The sequence below is a fragment of the Lissotriton helveticus genome, chromosome 1_1, assembly GCF_964261635.1.
Source record: "Lissotriton helveticus chromosome 1_1, aLisHel1.1, whole genome shotgun sequence".
Taxonomy (NCBI): domain Eukaryota; kingdom Metazoa; phylum Chordata; class Amphibia; order Caudata; family Salamandridae; genus Lissotriton; species Lissotriton helveticus.
In genome coordinates this window covers 2,127,648,425-2,127,672,352 of record NC_136057.1, presented here as the reverse complement: position 1 = coordinate 2,127,672,352, position 23,928 = coordinate 2,127,648,425, and the positions used below count along the sequence as shown (strand labels likewise).

The following is a 23,928-nucleotide window of genomic DNA, read 5'->3' as shown; positions in this document are numbered from 1 at the left end:
AGATTTACTGTTACACTTTCAGCCTTATTTAGATGTTCTTTTTTTGCACAAAACACTCAGGGCCTGATTTAGATCTTGGTGGATAGGTTGCTCCATCCCAACTGTGAAGGATATCCCTTCCACTGAAAAATAAATCATGGGATTTATATTTCGGCAGACGGGATATCCGTCACCATCACAGTTGTGACACAGTAACCCGTCCACCAAGATCTAAATCAGGACCTTAGTCATTATGAAAAAGAAATGCAGAAGGCAATCACATATTTTTCTCATATTCATACCCTTGCTTTGTCATTAAAATGTAGTTCCTTTTGAACTTTAAAATGTAGATTTCTTAAGAAAACAATGGAGAGTTTTTGTGGTGAAACGCTGGATACTGTGAACGCGGTTTCACTGCACAGAATCCCCTTTCCACTTATTTATGGAAGGTGGAATATCTTCTGTGTGAGCCTATACCGCAGTTATAAATCACCTGCTTTTAGCAACCTTTTTATTATGGCTTATGTGTGACAACCACTTTGATATCACTAAACCTTCATTGTGTTGGAGAGACAGCTCTATGATTAATCGTCACATATTAATCATCCCATAAAAATAAGTGATGATTAGCTGGTCAAGAATTTCAATGGCATGACCATTTAGCCTTTTTTCAGCATGAAGTACATATATTTCATTACATGATTAATTACAGTACAGCAAAGAAAAATAAAGGCCCATTGTGTTACCTTATTATATCCTAATCAACGTTCTGCCTCCCTGCCTGCAGCATGCTCGGCATTCCAATAAATAAATACCTAAATCAAGTAACTTTCAGCTGATTCCTGCTGTGCATTAGGGAAATGCCTATAGAGTTTTAGATGCCTTCTCTTTTATATATTATCCATTTCTATTCAACAGGCATTACTACGTGGTTTGATTAGTCTCCTTAATTTGTAAAGGGTGGTGCAAATGATTTTACTGCAATCTTAAAATTGAATTAAAGCATGTCTAAATTATCTTTTGTAACAATTTTAAATCGTTTTTTCAAATTCCAATGAGTGTTTGAGACCTAAAAATACCAACTGTTTTATTATTCTAATAGTCATTTTCTAATTGTAACCAAGGGCTGAATATAAACAGAAGCCTTTTTTAACTTCAGTGGAAGAGCCGAAATCTGGTGGTGTTCGTAATAGCTCAGAACAGAAAAAGAAAGCAGCACACTATAGTAAGTTTAACTTTGTATTACTGTACTGCAAGCTTTATAGTTAACAATTATAACATGTTCAACTAAGAAGTTGCACAAGTTGAAAGACTAACTGCAATGGAGAATTCGTGGACTCCCATCTCTAGCACCAAATTCCTGTTACTATGTTACAGTGGCCTAAACTCATGTTTGCTTAGAGTTTGTGCCTTATGAAAAAGGAACTACTTATTTTCCACAATTACAACATTTCACTTAATGTCTGAAAACATATTTTTATGTCTACCTTGAAGCAGCTTTAGCTGCTTCACAGTTGTGATATGCTCAATGTAGAGAGAGATGGTCAAAAGGTAATCTCATCTCAGACACTACTTTTATGTATCATTCATAAATGTATGCATGTGCATAGGCTGCAAATGGTTAATAACAGCAGTAGAACAGACCAAAGGTGACCCCCAAAGTCTTCCATGTCTGCCCATGTATGTGTTTGCCATTTATGTTTTTTTGATTACATGAGGCTTATGAAACACTTAAAGCTGTCTCTAAGCCAGACCTAAAAATTGCATTTCATCAGAGGAGGCGTGGCGGTAAAGCAGCTAAATATGGAGCAATGGGGGCTTTAAACTTTACAAGTCACAGGGTAACATTCTATTCCATTTACTTTTAATCGCGTAACATTCATGCCACATAACTTGCTTCTATTGTTCCGCATTATTTAGCTATGGCTATGACATAACCCAGAAAAGTTATGAGTAGGGAGCTACCCTTTCTGTCAGGAAAAGGACTGGGTCAACAACTATGAGAAAAACAGGGTGCCTTTTCCTGATTGTTATACCTTATTCGGTGTGCCTCTCCCTCTGGGGGTGGCCACCTCTATGTGTACAAGAATTGTGCAGTCTTATTTAGGTTACCAAATTTACAACATGAACTAACAACCCTTCAATGTCATAGGGGACCATATATGAAACAAAGACTTGTTTAAAAATTGTCATACATTTATTCAAAAAATTTTTGTATATAAAAAGTCATAGTACTACAAAACTTTTGCATTAAAAACCGTTACATGATATATGTTCAATTTATACAAAACAATATTAATAACACATTTCTTAAAACCAATTTCAGTTATTTTTTTAAAAAAAGGAGAAAAGGATTTTTCCTTATGCAGCATTATTTCCAAAAAACATATTTATACAAGGTAATAAAACACAAATGATAGGAACAAACTGTCGACGCGGCGTTTCGGTGCCTCTTAAATTCTTGCACCTTCTTCAGGACTCGTTCCCTGATTGGTCACATCTACAAAGACATATATCATAATACATTTCATTAGGTCCCATCTACTAGTATCAGTCGCATATATACTCAATACATCATTTAGTAAACCTAATATTTGGTAACCTATATAATATCTTTTGCACATCACAACTCGAGATTCGTTCCAACTCTGTTGCTATGTTTTTTTCATTATCTCTAAATTGGTAGCCTTCTGTGCTAAGCGGTGGTCTAGCAGTGTTTTCTTACACTAATATGTCCTCCTGACAACGCCTACCCCCCTGCTGACATTCTGTGATGCCCCATAGGAAATACTGTGCCCTCTGCTATTGTATTCTTCGCTTGCAGGGAGGATGTCACCCTGCTCATTTCCTGTCTCCCTGGGGCTTGTGCTCTACTGTTAAGTCTATCGATGTCTTTCTTCTGTGGGTTAGGATTTCCTTTCTTTATCTACTGCTTTGTGTGAGCTGTGGAGTTTGGGTAACTGGATGCAGTGTACACATTATGAATTCATGGCACAACTATTGTTGGTTTTTATTTATGTTCAATGAAGTTTAAGAAATAAATATTAAAACATAATTAAAAAAACAACAAAAACAATATTTTAATGGAAGGGCGTCATAATACACTAATGTGGCGAAACCAATTGGCATGGCCAATGCTTGTTTGGAATTGCAGGCAGCTGGACGGTCCACTAGTTTTGGTCACAGTGGACTGTTTCAACATCTCATTAACTCTGGCTCCGAACAACACATACACCATTCTTTCGACATTTGGAGCACATTCTCCTATCACCGGACAAACCAACACCCACACGGGAGCCTTCCCTGATTTCCCAGACCCAGTGGTGCCTCTCCCCGCAAACCGCGATAAACTCCTCCTTCTAAAAGTTATAGGGGCCCAGGACGTCACTCTGGAAAAAACTTGCGGAGACTGTGTTCTGTGTTTCTACACCTGTTAGATAACCATTTTTTATGCATGTTTTGTTGCAAACATATGGCTATCCCATTCAGTTGCCAGCAATCACACCAGAAGTTTATTGGCACTGGCAGCAAGTGCCGTTCCTGGTGGGAAGAGTTTGAGGTCAGTGCAGGAGGGGTGAAGGGGCTGCTCTCCATTCTTGTACAGCTTAGCTGAATGGTGTCTGCAGCTCTTTGAGTGATGCCTGTTTTCTGCATCACGTTTATCAAGTTGTCTGAAGGGAAAAGTAAGAGAGTGTGCTTTGTACCGCCTCGTAATAGATGCAGCCGTTTGTGAAGTGGAAGGGCCTCCTCAATAAACAAGCATTGGCATAGCCAATAGGTCTCGCCTTTGGGACCTTATAAGTGTTTAGCCAAGCAGCACATTATAAGACCCAATGCGTAACAAAACCTAAACTAATTCAATGAATACAGTCTGATAATCATCAACAACCTTCCGGATAAAGCCTGAAGCACGCAATGAGCTTGTGGCGCACTACCAACAATCAAAATCATGTGTTGCAAGTAATGCTCATGCAATGTGACAGCAACATGGTCCATGTCAAGCCACCAACAAAAAGCACAGTATGCTCTGGCCCTCGCTTCTGGGGGATCATTTGTATGCACCCTCCACTCTCAGCTATACCCAAGCTATCCCAATACTCTGCAGTGCCGGTCCTAGGCCTTCTGAGGCCCCGGGCGAAAGGGAAGATGTGAGGCCCCTCTAATTGCATATTGTGTCACAAGAAGTGACAGCACAGAAAGTGACTCTGCAGGACTTTTGATCTTAGTTATTTGGCATCACTGAAGCAAACTAGTGTGGATATCAGTAACATGATGGACAAAAAGTAGAGGGAATGGAAAACAGGTGAGCAAATATCCATGAGTGTAACACTTGACGGCTCCTTAAATGATTGGTTGGACATGCCCCCAAATTCCAAAGGAACCAGAGGGCAAGAAAACAGCAGTCATGTGTTTGTGCCAGCAGCTGCCCCACCCGCACTTTAAGCGTCAGTGCTTGCAAACCATGATTTGCAAGAACCCAGGATGAAAATAGAACGGTCTCTGACAGTACGCATACACCACACTGATGAATACTCACTCATAAACCACCTCCCACACTCCATGCAAAAGCCTTAGCACCAACATCTGGGCATTCACGAGCAAAGCCCAACAGAAACTACGAGATCCTAGACAGCATGAATGCTAAAGCCGCACGAAACCGCCAATTCCAAGCACCCCAGGGAGCTACGAGGCAAGCTAGACAAGCATCCACAAAAACCCAGGAACGCCAGTCATGCGCACGCACGAGGCCGTCCAAAAAACGTCAAGTAACACACCACAACTATAAAAAAATAATTAAAAGACTTAATCACAGAATCACAATAATGTGTGCTGTTCCAAGGTTCTGTATAGTCAGATAGCTAAATGAATAATAATAAACAGTCCCTTAGTTTTGTTGTTAACTTTTGAAAACTGCGGGAGAACCAACTAAGGGGGTGTATGTATGACGTACAGCTCAACTCAAGGCTTGAGGGACAGCTGTGTCGCAGTTCCCTCGTGTGTGTGTGAGTGGGGGGGGAGGGGGTGCTCCAAATGGGTTTTTATGTAACTAACATGAAATAATTCAGCCCGAAGAGGCAACAGAGGTATCTGTAATGCAACAACTCTTCATAACACGTAATAAAACACGGAAACCCAACATAGCTAAGCACTGCATCACCAACGATTGTGCATTTATGAATAAACACCCTCAGCCCAGCTCTCCTTGTGAGATCTAAAAAAGAAAGGGCCAGGGACTTCTCAAGGACTATTGGTGGCACGTGCACATTTCTTTGGAAGCCTTAGGCAGAAGAATTACCCAGACCACAGACTGGAGTGTCTGCATAAATACACAAAAGGACTGCTGGGATTACGTAAAATGTGGCGGGAGGGTTACACCATTGTTTAATGTAAACGTGTGAAATAAACATATGAAACACGCTCAAAAATCAGATACCATTAATTATAACTGTTGTTGAATACCTTTGTTTTACAGTTGGTTTAGCAATGGTCACGCATATCGGTGCACGCAAGGATGTGGCATGCCCCCACCCCAGTTCTGTAGCAAAAGTCAGAAATAAGCGGGGTGCAGTGGACCCGGTGCCACCGCATCTGCTGCACTAGTGACAGCTACTCCCCCGAGTTTGTTCATGCATATGAACCATAGAAAAATCACGCTAAGGAATCAATTAATTCAACTACACACCTCACGCGGGGATTAAGGGCCATCTCGAGTTAGATTGTGTAGGCCCAGACTTCCACGCAGCAGCCTATCCCAAAGACCTCTCAGAGTATGCACAGCAAACCTACCTCCTAAGTAACAAAGGCCTTCCCGGCTAAGGCCTCAGGTGAGACTAGCTAAGCTATTCAGGTCACAGAGAGCTCAGAGTCTCATGCCCGACAGCTGTGCTATATTGCATGATGTTGTTCACTGGTGTCACGCATTTCTGCCATTTGTACGGCCTTGCAGCATGCTTGCCAATGCCTGCCATTGAATACATATTTTATATTGCGAATTTGGATGTATTTATTATAATATATACTTAAGGTCTCTTACCATAACATACTCAGTCACAACGACGAGGCCCGGCCGAACCGCCTCCTGCCCTGCCCACGCGGCCCGATCCGAGTAGTGACTCCCCCCTACTCCTCACGTATGGCGTGCATGCATGCTGCGTCACACTCACACTGCAGAGCGGGGGGCTGACCATAAAATCATGTCCAGGTCCATCATTGGTAGCGCTTTCGCGCGCTACCAGATTGACGGCCCTGGGACGGACGAACCCACTGTCTGTCACCCGCATCATCCACCCGCGAACAGCGCACGTCACGTCACCACCACTAAGGCACCACCACTAAGCTAGGTGGTGGGGTGCGTGCTCAGACAGTGACGGACACGGACTAGTTCCCTTCCCTTCCCTGCCTCTTATTGCCTGCGGCCCTGCGCGAGAGTGCTGTGCGCAGCGCTTTTCCATTCCATTCACTCTGCGGGGGCGGCGGGGGCGGCGGGGCCGGCGGCGCCGCGGCGGGGCCCCCTGAGCGTGAGGCCCTGGGCAGCTGCCCATACCGCCCATGGCTAGGACCGGCCAAGGCCACCCTCTGCCTTTTCTCAAAGATTTCTCCCAGGCGCAGTCTGTGCTCCTCCCTTAGTTTTTGGGTATCCCCTTGGGATCTTTGATTCGGAACTTGCAAGTACCAAAGCTGAGTGACTTGTGTATTCACGAGACCATCGTATTCGATAATCCTTTGAAGTTTGAAGCTAGACTAGAGAGCGAAGATGCCTGGTCTTAGCAGACTTGGAAATTTGTTTTGTTGTGGTCGAAATAGGGATTCCCGATTGGAGGACTCGTGTCCGGTTCATCCAATTGGAACTCCAACCTATGAACTCTATGTGAAGCATGGCATGGGCCCCATCACATATAACGAAGTTTGGATTCGTTACACAAAAAAGGACGGTGTCCTACAATGGCCCTGATATGGTAGTTTTGACACAGAAATTCTAGATAATCTAGAGGTCAGACTTTTTAAGAAGAAAGCCCGGCCGGCGATGTTTGACTCTTTCCGCCTATGGCGAAAGGAAGCCAAACAGAAAGAAATTAAATTAGCGAAGAGGAATAAAAGAGAAAAAGGTATCTCGATAATGCAAGCTGCTATGCAGTATAAAGATAACGAAGAAGAACAAGCAAGTGAGCAGTTGCACAGGCAACGTAAAATGCCGATTGATAAATGCTATCCAGTTTTGCCACCTCTTCAGCAAGATGCAGCAAAGGAACTTGAGAAAGATCCTTTGATGTCACATTTGTTGTGTTCGCCACCCCGTTATGCGCAGAGTGCTACAGCACCTCCGCAACCTTTAGTGGCGCAACCTCTGGTTGCTTTGCCCCTTGCTATTGCACAGCCGCCAGCTCCTCTTCAGTTGGCTCCTACTCCTCTGGTGCAGCCTTCTCAAGGGCCACCGACTTTGCTACCTGTTCCGTCTTTAATCCCTACGACTTTTTCACCTGTCCTCGCTGCCTCCTCTGCTACTGCTCCTACGTTAGCTTCTTCTCAGTCCGCTTTATCTCCTGTTCTGTCAACTTCTCCTTCTGTTCGACAGAGAATGACGGATACTGTTACTAGTCTTTTGTATCCTTTCTTTGGGTCGTCAACTACGACCCCTGTTTCAGAGCGTAAACAGTTGCGTAGCCAACTGCCTGATTCTAGAAAGAAGGGAGTATTGGATCATTTGGCGCATAAATGGGTTACTGATCCTACAAGATATGAGTTAGAGTCTGTTATGGATGTCTTCCGCCAATGGGAAGCACCGAAGCAGAGATATGTTTTTGACAAAATGTGTGATTTTCTTTGTGAAGAATTGGAAGATGGTGATCTGGGACAAACGCCGCCTGAGTTATGCCGTGTACGGTTCGAGTTTGCGAAAGGCACGATTGTGGGTTCCGATGTTGAGAGAGCAGTTGCGACATTGTTGTCATTTAGGAGTGAGACTATTTCTCGGTCGTTGTTTGAGCCTGATCCCTCTGTTAGGAGGAAAGTGAGACAGTACCCCATGAGAGAAGTTCCCCCAGTTTGGAAAGAAGGGGATCTAACCGCTAATCCACCTGTTCAGCCTCATTTTCAGCGTGTTTGGGTACATGTTCCATGGAAGCGAGCTGAAGTTTTGTCTCTTAAACAGACCTTACCTGACCCCCGTAAAAATCCTGCAGGGTATTATAAGGAATTATCACAGACTGCAGACTCATGTGTCATGAATTTAGCTGATATAGACATATTGTTTGGAAATGTGGTTCCACAGCCTTTATGGGGTTTGATTCGTCACACGGATCATGCGCAGGAGTTAGGGGACACATGGGCTAATATTAGTGCGGCAAATGACAGACAAGTAGGCGGTGCTAATCCCGAGCCTTTAGTAGCAGAACTCCCTGGTAAGATCATTACTTACATGAAGACTTTAATGCCTGCGATGCGTGTAAATTGGGATAAATTGTCTGCATGCAAGCAGAAGCAAGAGGAAACGGTGTCTGATTTCTTCACTAGGTTTGAAGAGACGTTTATTGACCACAGTGGTCAAGACATGAGTACAGAAGGTGGTCAACGGTTGTTCGTTGACAAGTTTGTGCACAATTTGCTTCCCGAGTTGTGTAAGAAATTGAAAGATTCAGAGAGTTCTTGGGCCGTTTCCTCTTCAGCACAGATATTGGCTACTGCACAATACTACGAAAATAGGGATAAGGATGAGAAGGACAGAGCAGACAAGAAAACGAAAGAGTTAAAGACGAAGGTTCTTTTACAGCAAGCGTATCCACCCGTAGTAACCAGCGTGACTATCAGCAACCTCAGCAGTTTCAGTGCAATTCGCAAAGGTTCGAGCATTCTCAACAACGTTTTCCTGTAGGCCCTAATCGGTGTGCATATTGCAAAGAAGAGGGTCATTTTAAAAGTAGCTGCCCTGTGTTGTTACAGCGCATAAACGGTGTTTCTAGCGCAAGAGGTCGGGGCGTTCCACAAGCTCCTAGAGGTAGAGGACGTGGAGGTTTCCCCCAGAACGCGCGTCCCTTTCCTCCTCAAAATTCAATGAATAGTTTTGATCAGCAGAATAACGCGTCTGGTAGGACGACTCAGTACTATGCTAATGACTACTATGCAGAAGGTGAGAATATGGAAGGTGATGATTGCTAGGACAGCCATAGACAAAGAGAGGGAGTTGTTTCAGTTCCAGTAGATCAGAGTGGACCTTATGTTGAGGTAATTACATCAGGTGTGTCAGAGCCTTTTCTGTTGGATACTGGTGCTACGAAGAGTTCTATTATGCACTCTAAACTCCCTGGCGCACCTTTGTCTGGCGAGACGAATGTTTCAGTAGGTTTTTCTGGCGCCCCGGTTAGGAACCCGATTTCTAGTCCTATGTCTCTTTCTGTTGGACCTTGTGAATTCGAAGCACCCCTTATTCTGACGACAGGTTGTGGTGAGAACTTGTTAGGATTGGATCTGTTGAAAAGATTGTATGCGACATTGTATTGTTCTCCTTCGGGAGTACAACTCACATTGGGTAAGAAAGTGGTCTCCCCGATGTATTTGTCGAAGGATAAACTTCCGGCAGAATTGTCGTCTCTTCCTGATATTCCTGATATTCTGTGGGCTACTGGTCCTAATGACGTGGGTCTTTTGGAAATACCGCCATATGTTGTGACGTTGAAAGCGAATGTTAAAATGCCGCGCATCCCCCAATACAAGATCTCTAATGAAGGTGAAAAGGCGTTGCTAGCGATCATTTATGATTTGATTGAAAAGGATGTGATTGAAGAAACAAGAGGTAATGTTTGCAATAGCCCTGTTTTGCCTGTCTTAAAACGCACTGACTCTTCTCAGCCACCCGTTTACAGGTTTGTGATCGATCTTAGAGAGGTGAATAAAATCGTTGTGCCACAATTTCCTGTTGTTCCTGATATCAGTGCCTTATTAACTATGATTCCAGCTTCAGCCACGTGGTTTTCGGTGATTGATTTGAAGAATGCTTTCTTCAGCATCCCGATTGCCGAGGAGAGTAGGGCTATTTTTGGATTCTCTCTAGGAGGTCGAAGCTTCCGGTTCAAGCGCGCTCCTCAAGGCTATTGCGAGAGTCCGTCAATCTATAGTCAGGCTTTGAAAACACAGCTTGATACGATTGTTTTACCTGATGGTGCTGCTCTTATTCAGTACGTCGACGATTTGTTAATCGCTGCAGATACTGAGGAGATTTGTAAAGAAGCCACCTTGTCGTTGTTACGTCATTTGTATAATTTGCATCATAAAGTGTCCCTTTCGAAATTACAGTATTGTTGACAAGAAGTGACCTACTTAGGTCATTTCTTATCGAAGGAGGGAAGAAGATTGACCCCAGAACGAATAAAAGCAATTGCAAAAATGAGTGTGCCAGTTACACAGAGAGAAGTGCGTGCTTTCTTGGGTATCACGTCATATTGCAGACAATGGATACCGAATTTTTCCCTACTGGCCAAACCTTTGGTGGCATTAACTTGTAAAGATACACCAAATCCTCTCCCATGGTATGATGATTGTCAGAAAAGTTTTTCGGAATTGCGCGATGCATTGTGTTCGGCTCCTGTGTTGGGTACCCCCGACTACAGTAAGCCCTTTACACTGTATGTCCATGAGAAAGAAGGATGTGCGTTGTCAGTGTTGACACAATCTTTTGGGGACAAGCAGCGTCCATGTGCGTATTTCTCGTCGACTTTGGATCCGGTAGCTAGAGCGTTGCCGAGTTGTTTGAGAGCTACAGCGGCAGCAGCTGTTTCTATTCGGCAGTCTGCAGGTTTGGTGATGAACAATACGTTGATCGTAATGGTTCCACATGCAGTGGACACTTTGCTAAACAGGACCAAGACACAGCACTTAACTAGTGCTCGGTTGTCAGGTTATGAGTTGACACTTTGAGCGAGCCATGTGCACATAAAAAGATGCAACACGTTGAATCCAGCTACGTTGTTGCCGATTGTAACAAAGACAGATGTTTCTGAACAGCATGATTGTTTTCTCAGGACAGAAGAAGAATATTTCATCTGTTATGATAGAGCATACACATGGTTGCCCCCTGATTTCTCAGGCACATGTTTTGTCTCGTTCCTGTTGCCTCCCACCTACACAGCTGCGGCAGATTACCACAAGACAAGGGTAGTTAGAGGTGTCTTCAGTAAGGAAGATACTGCAGGACAAGAATTGGGAGATTTCTTGAAGGGTTTTCTGCCGTTTTGGGGACCTATGGTTAACAGTAGGATCATACGGCAATTGACGAGGGTGGTTGAGTCCACCGTAGTTGAAACTGCCGGTGCCCTTAGTAACTTGACTGCTGAGCTCCAGTCGGATCGTCTTATGACTCTCCAGAACAGAGTTGCGTTAGATGGCATACTTGCAGATCGAGGTGGGGTATGTAAAGTGATCCAATCAAGTTGCTGTGTTTTCATTCCAGACAATGCTCCGACAGTGTACCAGGCCATTTCCAAACTGCATAAGATCTCCGAATCTATACATGTGGATAAAGGAGATTGGTCGTTGATGGGATGGTTCTGGGAACTGTTATCCACGTGGGGATGGAAGATTCTGATGGTCATTGGGATGATCTTAGCCATCCTTTTCCTGTTCTGTCTGTGCGTACAGTGTGCTCCTGCTATATGTGGCCTCTGTGCTACGTCGTGTATAAGGAAGCCTGTATCAAGAGACGTGCTAAGTAATAGGATGATGCTACAGCAACATCTCGGTGACCTAATGAGTATAGACCTGGACTCAGACTGACATGGGTTTAGGTTATTGCCTATGTAAGAGCAAAAGGAGGGTCTGAGGTACTGAAATTCTGAACCCGTTTCATAAAAGTCGTCGTATCATGACGATTTTGGTAGCATCAGACCAAAAATGGCGAGTGTAAGGTGTACAAGTATTTTCGTCATATTCGAGTGACGAGATCACCATGAAATCAGGGTTTCCGTTCTGAACCCTCGGGTTCCATTTTGTGTACGGCAGCCATTTTGTGGTTGCCCTCACATAGGCCGATGACTAAGGCCGACCGAGTCCTTGGGACAGGTATACCTTTAGCTGACTTCTGTGTGACCTGGGCAAGCTGACTCCGTTGCCCGAAGCCAAACCTGCTCGGACAGTTTCTTTCCCAGTGGCCGATCGAGATTAGGGATCAAGGCACAGCATACCATAAACCCTTTATTGCACACATCTATGTCTAATCTTACGCACACCTGTCTCTACTCCTTTCTTTATGACCTGTTTTACCATGAGGAGGTACCCGTTTTTATTAGGGGCCAGTCCGATTTACCTGATGAAGAATGGTGGGTTTGACTAATAATTGTTTGTGGGCTGGACAAACTGAAAAATGGGCTTGTCATCATGATTCTGCTTTTTCTTTGTCGTGAAAATATGTGAATGGTCAACTGTAAATAGGGAATGTTGCCTGAAGCATAATATATGGTATAAAAAGGGATGACTAGCTTTGTAAAGTTGAGCAGTCTCCTGAGAACATACTCCGTGTTGTACTTCTAGGATACCTGTTACAGGTTGCAGCCAATAAATTTGATCTTTGACGTTTGAAGTTTCTGTGTTTCTGTAGTCTGAGACAGGAGAATCCGAAGTCTTTGGGTGTGTCCCCTGGCACCGCTGGGTTCTAAATAACCCGGTACTTCACCCCAGCGTGCGCTCTTCAAAGGAATGCTCTGCCCCCCTCTGCCACTTCACGCCAGCAGCTCTTCAAAGGGATCCGCTCCGCCCCCTGCTGCATCAAAGGCTTTCATTTCGCGGCCGCGGTTTTTACTTTCATTTCGCAGCCGCGTTTTTCTTTTCTGCCCCTGTTGTGCCGTCCGTCCGCCCTCTGTCACACTTTAATCCATCTCCGTGTGCTGCCACTCCTACCCATCCACCCTCGCATGCAGGCACACCCATCCAACCATATATTCATCCAAGTATACACCTATCAACTATAAACATATCCATGCATCCATTCACCCACCCATTCACACTTGCATCCATCCATGTGTGCAGCTACCCCTACCCACCATGAATGTTTGTGTGTGTGCATACTATTGCCTTTGACTAAAATAAGCTGGTTCTATTGGCTTTTCAATGCTTGTTTTATATAACATATTTGCCTTAAAGCTCTCAGAAGAGCATAGATTCAGTTTAGAATGAGATACAGCCTCGTCATTCATATTCTTTGCCTTCACGAATTTAATAAAACCTTCATGAACAATAGAAAGACGAAGTCAGCAATATTTACTCGTATAAAGTTCCTTAAGGGTTCACCCTGAACCAAGGAGATTTAAGAAATCCAGGAATGCTGCTTATTTCATCTCAGTCATTAAGAGCCCGCAGCGTCTCAGAACCAGCTTGCTTTTTTTTTTAGTCATGCCATAAGTATGCGCTATATCCACATCCACATCCACATCCACATCCACCACCACATCCACATCCACCACCACTTCCACCACCACTTCCACCACCACATCCACCACCACCACATCCACCGCATCCACCACCACCACATCCACCATCACCACCACCACCACATCCACCACCACCATATCCCCCAGATCCACCACCACCACATCTATATGTGTGTGTGTGTGTGTGTGTGTGTGTGTGTGTGTGTGTGTGTGTGTGTGTGTGTGTGTGGCTCTGTGTGTGTGTAGGTGCAAATGCAATGTTCTTGGATTTTCGTCACAATAAAATACACTGAACATAATCTTCACAAAAGTTATTTACAAACGTTTAAGCTATTGCCATTGTAAATTACAATAACTTTTATTTAAGTATTAATTATTTACAAAATTAAAAGCCATTGTTATTTGTAATATCAACACATCTAAGTCACGTAAATACAACACACATTGCATTACAAATGCTATAGGTGTCACATTTGCGAAAGTTAAAACTATTGACATTGTAACTGACAAAGCTATTAATTTTGCTATTTTCAAAACCAACACATAAATAAAAAAAGTGTAATTTACAATACCAATCGCTCAAACTTTCCTAATGCGAGACCTATTGCATTTCCAATGCTTGTTTACAGTTTGATGTTATTCTAAGGCGCCTCCTTTGACACATCCAGTGCTGTTCTGTAGGGGGCTGCTTTTTGGTGCTAAGAGGTGCTAAGAGGGACACCATCATGTGAACACAGGATGAAACTGGGCCTGGAGACATGTCTGGAAACAGAAGTGTGAAACACGCAATAAAACAGATACATGTGTTCTCATTTTATTACAAAAAGGGGACGGCGGTGCTTTTAAGCTTAGTGAAATTGCACAGGTTTTGCACAAACTGTTCTACTAGGAAGGACTGTGCTACAAATGACACAATTCAAGACAGAATAATAACATTTAAAACTTGACATAAAGGATGTGTACAGTTTATTTCTTTAAACAGAGCTATGTGTTTTCTATTACAAGGGGCTCGCTTTTTATCCGTCTCTGTTAGAGTAGAAAGATATCTGGAGAATTTCACAGTTTGAGCATCGTAATGTCCGTTTAATCATATAAATTCCCCAGAGGAGAGCTTGGCAGCTAGAGTCATGAATATGCAGACAATTATTACTACTCCTCAAACCTTGCTCCTGTGGACAGGGTGTCCTTGAGGGGTCTGAATCCGATAGACTCTGGAAGAGGTGAGAGGGTTTAAAACCCTGCAAACCCTCCTCTCTCCATAAGGCACTCTATGCTGTCCTGCCTCCCCTGCCTCATAAGTACCCCCCTCAGGAGAGTTAGTAATGGGAATGCTCCCCTCATCCCAGAATGTTGCGCCTCCACTGCTTTTCAACAGCATTAGCCGCCGAGATGGGATTGGAAAAAGTCTTCCCAAGATAGCTTAGCAAAGTAAACGCTCGCCGCTGACATCTAGTCTTCTGGGAGTACCCTGTGGCAATCCTCACAAGGCCACTTCTGCTTTCTATCTTTACGAAGTTGGGTAATTAAATACACTTAAACAGGGCAAAAATCCCACCCATTTTCACAGTGCTCATAAATAGCGCTGGTACAGTATCAAGCAGTATTTAAGAAACAGAATATTTGAAGGCATCAGTATTGACACTGAAGGGTGATGCTGGGTCAGTCTCTTCAGATTCATCGCTGAAAGACAGTGATTCGGTGGAATCTATCTAATGTTAGAGTGCTGTCTGTAGTGCTGGGACTGGGGCAGGGTCCGTGACTTACCAGAATTCCTCCCTGAAAGGGGTAGGGGGTGGGGTGGAGGTGCTTTGTTGACTGTTGCATCTTTTTAATGCTGCCAGAGCTTGGACCCTGTCATTCAATTTGCACAGGGCACAAGTCCTAAAACAAGAAGTTGGGGTGATAGAGCGCGCAGGTCACCCGACCAACAATTTTACCATATGCACATTTTGGGCCCATAAATTCAATTTACCATATTTCTTAAGCGGGTAACCTACACTCTACTAACAGCAACCCAGTTCCTTCCTATTTATTTCCAATGTACCCTACTTACCAATCCACTGTCACGGGTACCTATGATCACAATGGATCAGGGAGCTAGCTGTAAAAGGAAGGCAGACACCAAAAAAATCAAATACTATTTATAACTTTTATCATTTGCACTCTTGTAATAACCAGAGACACGGTAAGTTTTGAAAACCTTTATCTAATCTTCTTCATATTCAGACAGTATGAAATTCACAGTAATTAAACTATCAATGATTAAAAGCATGAAAATTGTATAGCTATGCAAAAATAGGATAAGGCTAACCATTTAGGACACTAAAGGGAAGGTAAGAACTAGGAACATGCTAGTAAGAAAGTTCAGAGTTTAGACTTGATATGGAGTGGCTAAAGGACGGGGAAAATAAGGAACATACTAGAATATTACAGTTTGAATATACCCCTTGAAGGTGGGTAAGGTGAAAGAACTTTAATTTGTACTACGGAAATTTGGAGATACCATGTAGCTATAGGGAAGGTAAGACTGGAACACGCTATCATTCAGAGCAATTACTTTAATTCGGTAAAGGGTGGGTAAAGAGAAGGAACATCTATTTATTCAGAGACAGTATTTTATCCCAGTATAAGGTAGGGGAAAAAGTGGAACATGCTAATGAAACAGCAAAAGGTGTAAAACTTTATTATCAGTCAGCACAGGGAGGGTAAGAAAAGGAACAAGGCGCAAATAAGACGTTTAGCTGTTTAGAAAGGAGGAAGAGAACGTAAGTGTATTTCCCTCACAGATATATATTTACCTAGAACGGTGTGGAGACCAACCCTGGCCACGGGTCAGTTAAGGACAGTAGGAAACCCCAAGGAAGGCAGTCGCCAGTAGGCCAGCAGGTGCAGAATGGAAACCCAGGACCGGACAGGAAAACCAGATTAGGATCAGGACAGGACCACCAAAGTTGAGACCAGCACCCGCAGTTCAGTTGCAACGCCTGTGCTACACCTTCTCTGCAGCTATCAGTCAGAACTCCGATTGGGTTATCGAATTCCCCAGCAAAGTGCTTCGCCAGCACTTAAGGTTTCCAAAACCCCGATTGGGTCTTTGGAAATTACGGATAGAGTGCTCCGCAGCACCTCTGTTTCTTGATCAGCTATTGAGTGCGTTGGGTCAGTGACAGGTCAGCTATTCGGACAAGTCGGACAATTTCTCTAGCTAAACCTAGACCAGTTATACTGTTTTCGGGTCAGTGTACCACCCCCCAAATGTTGCAAGTGTAAGAATCCCTAATTTCGATTGGTCAAAAGAAAGGACAGGTCATCACACCAACTAGGATTTGACTTTCTCAAGCCCACAATTTACATTTCTGGGACCTCCCATCGAATTTGGGGTTCCCATGACATGTGCTTTACACCTAACAATGCAGGATACAAAATTCATATACAATTGTTACAAATGCAGTACAGTTCAGCTTCATCTTGCTGGGTCACAGGTCGGTTCCCAGGAGCATCTTGGCTGTGGCTGCCAGCTGGCTGGGTTCCACTGCCACAAGGTTTTCTTCCCTCTGCCATGGTGACTTCCGCAGTAGGGGCTTCTAGGACGGAGTATTAAGCACCTCCCAGGCCCAACAGATATGATACATGAAAAGTAAAAGAAAACAATTTAGAACATAGAAATAAATGATTTCACTGTATACCAGGAATCCCTATATTACTCCCATTACTTTATAATAACTATAGCATTATGATTAGTGCAAAACGAACAGCATAGCGAAAGCTGCAGTGCAAGCTTCGGGCATGTGAGAACACAAAGCAGCCATCTTATTGCTAATACGCAAGTGCAAAGTTTTCCCACCAGAACTGCGAGTACGTCACATCACATGGGTATGACCGACGCATGCGCAGAAGAAATTCCTGCGTAGCAGCAGCCATTTTAGTGTCAAGCGTTTTAGGATTAGTAAACCCATAGGCAAGCATCACTGGGACACCCCGTGTAATGTAAAATGTGCAATATTAGTAACACGAACATGTTGATTAAATTTATTAACAGTATTTGAGGTTCTTGATCCAAGCAAGTCGCTGTATGTGCGAATCCTTGCTCCATCAGGGGGACTAACCTAGTTAAACAGTATGCAAGTGGCATCGCAGCGCGTGGCATTGCAGCATGTGACATCGCGATGCGTTACATCACAGCGCGTGACATCACAGGAACTGGCATCACAAGAAGTGACAATCAGATCTTAGGCCCTCACATATATTTTTAGCAGGTGCATCATGAGTACATTTGAGCACATTTCGAGTATACTTGCAAACCCTCCTGATTTAGGCAGAAGATTCACATAAAACAATGTTACCTTTTGTCAGCGTAAAGCTTCCTCTACCCATAGTGCTTAAAAAGAAATAGTGATACTTAAATTATTACAACGCCTCCTGAGGAGTAGTAATCGCTATTTAAATGCTATTTATTGTGTGCAAAAACTGGGAAAGATCAACACATCTGCCATTCTTTTTTTTTTTTTGTAAGTTTCAGAAAACCTTTATTAAAGACCAACAGTAGACGTACATTTCCGCTTACTGCCTAGAGTACACAGCAAGCCGCCTACAACCCCGTTGGGTCGGCCGCGTTAGTGGGAGTGTTTGGCTGTGAAGGCAGAGTCATCATTGCAGACATATATGTTATTAATAAAGTTAATACACAACTAAGGCATCTTGTAAAAGAAAATAACCAATTCCACTTATGGGTCACATGTGAAAAAGATCATAAACATGATGAGGAAATATTGCTGCCCATAAATAATATAGCTACGATAGACATCGTCACAAGCCTATTAGTGCACGGCAGGTGCGTGTGTTGCTGGGGAAGACCGTCAGGAAGTAGGTGACATGTGTTATGAGGTTTCTGCGCTATTATCTGTGGTGTGCTCCGTTAATTAGGTTTGCAACGGGCCCCATATATCTCTTGGGCGTGATGAGGGGGGTTGGAGTTCTGCATAAGTTTGTAGTTGCTCCTGGCAATATATTAGGTCCTGGAGCCAGTCCTTAAATTTCGGCGCTCTCCCCCTCCCCCACCTGCAGGAAATTTTCCTTTTGGCGAGTAGTAATGCCATGGAGGTGTACTTCCACATTTTAGCAGCAATGGGTTCGGTATAACCCAGTAGGGCAGTAAATGGGTCAGTAGGGACGTGCAAGCCAGTCATAAGATCTAGTGCAACAAGCTCTTTCTCCCAGTAGCGCTGTATAGGCGGACAGTCCCAGGCTAGGTGTCTAAAGTCTGCGTCCTCCCTACCACATCGATCACAGCGATTGTTGTCTCGTAGTTTCAGCCTGCACAGTCACGCTGGTGTGTAATATAAACGATGTAGGTATTTATAATGTATCATCCTGAATCTGCTGCTGGAGGAAATTTCACCTGTCTCTGCACAGCAGTATGCCCACTGCTCATCGGTTATAGGGTGACTGAGTTCTATCTCCCACTTGCCCTGGGCCAATGGTGGGTTATATTCTCTATTGGTTTGGAGGGTGTGGTACAATTCGGACAGTACGTGTTCAGGGGAATCCTGTTGTAGCATGATATGTAGCGGGGGCATCACTGGGGGTTCTAGAGGAAAAGAAGGTGTAGCAGCGTTCGCGTCCTGATGGAGTCTGATGTCATAAAAGCGGTCTAAAGGAGTAGGGTCGACGTCTTTAAAGAATTCCTCGCTAGTGCTAAACTTCCCATCGCTATATAGGTGTCCCCAGGTATGTATTGAGAGTTTACGAAGGAGCTGCCGACATCCACCTTCCTGTGTAACTGGAAGGTCCTGTCTAACATGAAGGGGAAGGAAAGGAGAATATAGTGGTGTGCAATTGGTCAATTTAGCTAGGTCGTGCCATGCACTAACTGTACATTGAACGGTGGTGAATGCAATGTGCCTGGAGACTGGAGGGACGCTGATGTAGGCCGTGCTAGGAGTGGGGCACATGTAGCCATGTTCAATCACCAGGTGAGGCATGTGGGGGGGCTTCATCCAGTATGTAGCAAAATGCGCCTGTGCGCAGCTGAAATACAAGTCGATGTCTGGTACGGAGAACCCTCCCGCTTTGTAACGGCGTGTGAGTGTGTCCCATCTGAGTCTGTCTTGTTTCCTTCCCCATAGTAGTCGTATTAGTTGGGACTTCATGGCAGAGAAGAAATGACGGCTGGGGGCGTAGGGAATGTTAATAAATAAATACAGGAGTTTAGGTAGGATGACCATTTTAATCAATGATGGCCTACCAGCCATGGACCGAGGTAGCGCAATCCACCGTGTGATTTTGTCGATGATAGAGTCTAGAGCACGCCCGTAGTTAGCTGTTATAAGTTCATCGCATGAGCGGGACACAGTGATGCCCAGATAGGAGAGAGTGTCATCACACCACTTAAGGGGGAAGTCCGGGGTGAATCTTGTGGTAGTCAGTAAGTGGATACATTTGGGACTTAGACCAGTTGATGTTGACCCCCGATAATTGTCAAATATGATAAATAGGCGCAATATGGGATTCAAACTGATGTCAGGGTGTCGTAAATATAAAGTGATATCATCGAAGTATAATGAAATGAGAATCTGCCGCTCTGGGTAGATGATAGCATGGTCCCGATAATGTCTGATTTTAGCAGCGAGAGGTTCAACAGTCAATGTAAATAGTAGAGGGGAAAGGGGACACCCCTGCCTGGTGCCCCTCGCCAGCGGGAAAGAGGAGGAGCGCAATCCATTCACCATCACGGTTGCGCGCAGACCAGTATACAATAAGTTTATCCAGGCCCGGAAAGGGGGGTAAAGCCCATGCGTACCAACACAAAGGACACGTAGTCCCATTCTAGGAAGTCGAATGCCTTGGTGGCATAGAGAAATATGGCTGCAGCGTTCTACTCGGGATCAATATCGTGAAGTAAGGCGAATAATGTCCTCAAGTTGTGAGCAGTGCTCCTAGTCGGGACAAAGCCCGATTGGTCCGGGAGGACCAGCTCTAGCATCAGGGGGCTGATGCGGTTGGCAATTAATTTGGCCAGGATTTTGGCATCTACATTTATAAGGGAGAGGGGTCTGTACGAGTCCAGTTGCGTGGTTGATTTATTTGGCTTGGGTAATGATATAATAAGGGCTTCTCGCATTGTATAGGGCAGGATGCCAGTCTTGCGGGCTTCCCCGAACACGTGCCGTAGCACTGGAATAATGAGATGTGTATAGAATTTATAGAATTTGGCCGGAAGGCCATCAGGTCCCGGGGCTTTGCCAGATTGTAATTGCATGATAGCTGAGATACTTTTGTCATTTTCATGGTGAGCTAGTAGGAATTCCCTTTGGCCATTTCCTAACCGGGATATGGTAGTGTCGTCAAAGAAGGAGTCAAAATCTACTGGGGTGTGGTGGTGGGTGGGGTATAGACTTTTGCAAAATTGCCTAAACGCCGCTAGAATGTCCAAGGAGTTTCGGCGTATCAGGCCGTATTCATCTTCGATTTCCTGTACTGTGTTAGTAAACCGAGGAGGGCGGACAGAGGAGGCCAGCACTCTACCCGGTCTTTCGTCTTCTCCATAACACCGAGCTTTGTGGTATTTCCCCCTGAATCTACACTCGTGCTCTGCAGTTTCTTGATAGTCATTAAGGAGCTCACGTATTCGCGCTTGTAATGTGAGAGAGGGCGCAGACTGGAGATCAGATTCAGTTTGTTTCAGTTCTACCTCTAATTTGTGGAGTGTGTTTCTTATGTCTTTCAGTACCACGCCGCTCTTTGCGATACCTTGTGGTGACTTTGATAGCCTCCCATATGGTAGAATATAAGGGGACAGAGACAGTATTACGAAGGAAGAAATCCGATATTTCTAGCTTCTCGCATTGTATAGGGCAGGATGCCAGTCTTGCGGGCTTCCCCGAACACGTGCCGTAGCACTGGAATAATGAGATGTGTATAGAATTTATAGAATTTGGCCGGAAGGCCATCAGGTCCCGGGGCTTTGCCAGATTGTAATTGCATGATAGCTGAGATACTTTTGTCATTTTCATGGTGAGCTAGTAGGAATTCCCTTTGGCCATTTCCTAACCGGGATATGGTAGTGTCGTCAAAGAAGGAGTCAAAATCTACTGGGGTGTGGTGGTGGGTGGGGTATAGACTTTTGCAAAATTGCCTAAACGCCGCTAGAATGTCCAAGGAGTTTCGGCGTATCAGGCCGTATTCATCTTCGATTTCCTGTACTGTGTTAGTAAACCGAGGAGGGCGGACAGAGGAGGCCAGCACTCTACCCGGTCTTTCGTCTTCTCCATAACACCGAGCTTTGTGGTATTTCCCCCTGAATCTACACTCGTGCTCTGCAGTTTCTTGATAGTCATTAAGGAGCTCACGTATTCGCGCTTGTAATGTGAGAGAGGGCGCAGACTGGAGATCAGATTCAGTTTGTTTCAGTTCTACCTCTAATTTGTGGAGTGTGTTTCTTATGTCTTTCAGTACCACGCCGCTCTTTGCGATACCTTGTGGTGACTTTGATAGCCTCCCATATGGTAGAATATAAGGGGACAGAGACAGTATTACGAAGGAAGAAATCCGATATTTCTAGTTCTACTTCATCCTTGTTATGTTATGTTATGTTAGGGTAAGTTTTATATAGCGCTCAGCTACTTCGAGGAGTGTCCCGGCGCTTCAGACCTAAAACGGAAAAGGAACAGGCAATAGATGACAGGACTACTGAACAAACAGCCAGGACTTAAGATTTTTCCTGAAGGCAAGCAGATTGACATTCCTTCTCAAAGGCACTGGCAAGGTGTTCCACAACTGTGGCGCCAGGCGTCTGAAAGAACGGCCTCCAATGCGCGCTCTCCTAATACCAGGAACAGATGCCAAGGCCAGCGAAGCTGACCTAAGTGATCTGGAAGGCTGGTAAAAAGCCAGCCGCCTTCTGATATATTTAGCGCCAGTATCATGAAGAGCTTTGAAGGCAAGTGTGAGCGCCTTGAAAACAATTTGTTTACGAATTGGGAGCCAGTGAAGAGTTTTAAAAAGATCAGAGGCTCTGGCTCTCCGATGGAGGCCAAAAATGGCTCGCGCGGCCGAATTTTGGACTATTTGCAAGCGTGAGAGGAGATACTCCGGAAGTCCGAGGTAAAGCACGTTTGCATAGTCCAAGCGAGAGACTATTAGTGCCTGCGCAGTAATTTTCCTGTGGGCCTGAGAAAGCAGAGGAAGAAATTTCCTGAGCATTTTGAGAAGGCTGAAGCATTTACTAGCTGGGCCGAGAATCTAAGGCTTCAAGGAGAGGCCATTGTCGATCTTTACTCCAAGGTTCTTAGCCATAGATGAAGCAGCAGATGGAGGGAACATTGCCGAAGGCCACCAAGACTGCCACCTAGGGTCAGAAGGGCAGCCAAAAAAGAGCACCTCGGATTTATCAGAGTTGCACATGAGGCTATTACGCTGGAACCAATCAAACACAGCCCCAAGGCAGCTTCTGATACTCTCCCCATTGAAGTCAGACCCCTTTCCACAGGTGAAGAAGAGCTGGGTGTCGTCAGCGTAAGACACGATCTGGGCACCATACGACTCTGCCAGTGCCACCGGTATGTAACCTTTACAACACATTTGTTACCACGCGGTACCTTTACCACGCGGCCGTTACAACGCAAGTCGTTACCACGACTTGCGCTGGAGGGCGCTGTGGGATAAGGAATTTTATAAATTTATATTCCAACACCTTCCCTACTGTTACGGGGACTGGTGTTGGAATATAAAATTATAAAAATCCTAAATCCGCGCCCTCCAACGCAAGTCGTGGTAACGACTTGCGTTGTAGCGGCCGCGTGGTAAAGGTGTGCGTTGTTATAACCTGCGTTGTAACAACGTACATCCGTGCCACCAAGGCAGCCATGTATATGTTGAAAAGGGTAGGGCTCAAAATTGAGCCCTGAGGGACTCCTACCTCTAATGGCGGCACCGTGGCAGAGAATGGAGGGGCCCAGACCGTTTGACGCCGGCCCACTAGAAAAGACTTGAACCAGCTGAACACCGCCCCCCGCAGACCGACCTCACTAAGTCTTGAGAGGAGACCACTGTGGGGGACGGTGTCAAAGGCCGCCGACAGATCCAGCATCACCAGCATCGCCTTACCCCCCAAGTCCAAGACCTCCTTAATTGCCTCCATTACTTCCAGCAGCGCTGTCTCCGTGCTCATATTAGCACTGAATCCAGACTGAGTGCAGTGCAAGATGTTGTTAGTCTCAAGGAAATTGGAGAGGGAAGAGTGAACATGTTTCTCCACGACCTTGGCAAAAGCTGGAAGGAGAGAGATAGGCCTGTAATTGGCGTGTACCGAAGGTTCCAGATTAGGCTTTTTCAGAAGCGGTATGATAAGGGCCTGCTTCCAGGCAGGGAGGACCACTCCCGTACTGAGAGATAGATTGAGCACGGGATCAATAAGGGGGTTAATCACTTGTGCCATTTTGGCAAAAAATTTGGCCGGACAGGGATCCAGAGGGGAGCCTGATTTTAATTTTGTGAGAAGATCCAATGAGGTTGGACAGGAGAGCAGAGATAATTCAGA

At 44.7% G+C, this 23,928-nt stretch overlaps 1 protein-coding gene across 9 annotated transcripts in view; it reads left to right on the top strand.

The window, feature by feature from the left end:
* Positions 1-23,928, top strand: part of HFM1 (helicase for meiosis 1) — a 4,349,684-nt gene that overhangs the window by 3,706,296 nt on the left and 619,460 nt on the right. For all 9 annotated transcript variants that reach the window (XM_078646278.1, XM_078646275.1, XM_078646244.1 and 6 more), the window contains one exon: positions 1,104-1,204. In XM_078646278.1, the coding sequence (XP_078502404.1) occupies positions 1,104-1,204 (101 nt within the window). The remainder of the gene's footprint in view (positions 1-1,103; positions 1,205-23,928) is intronic.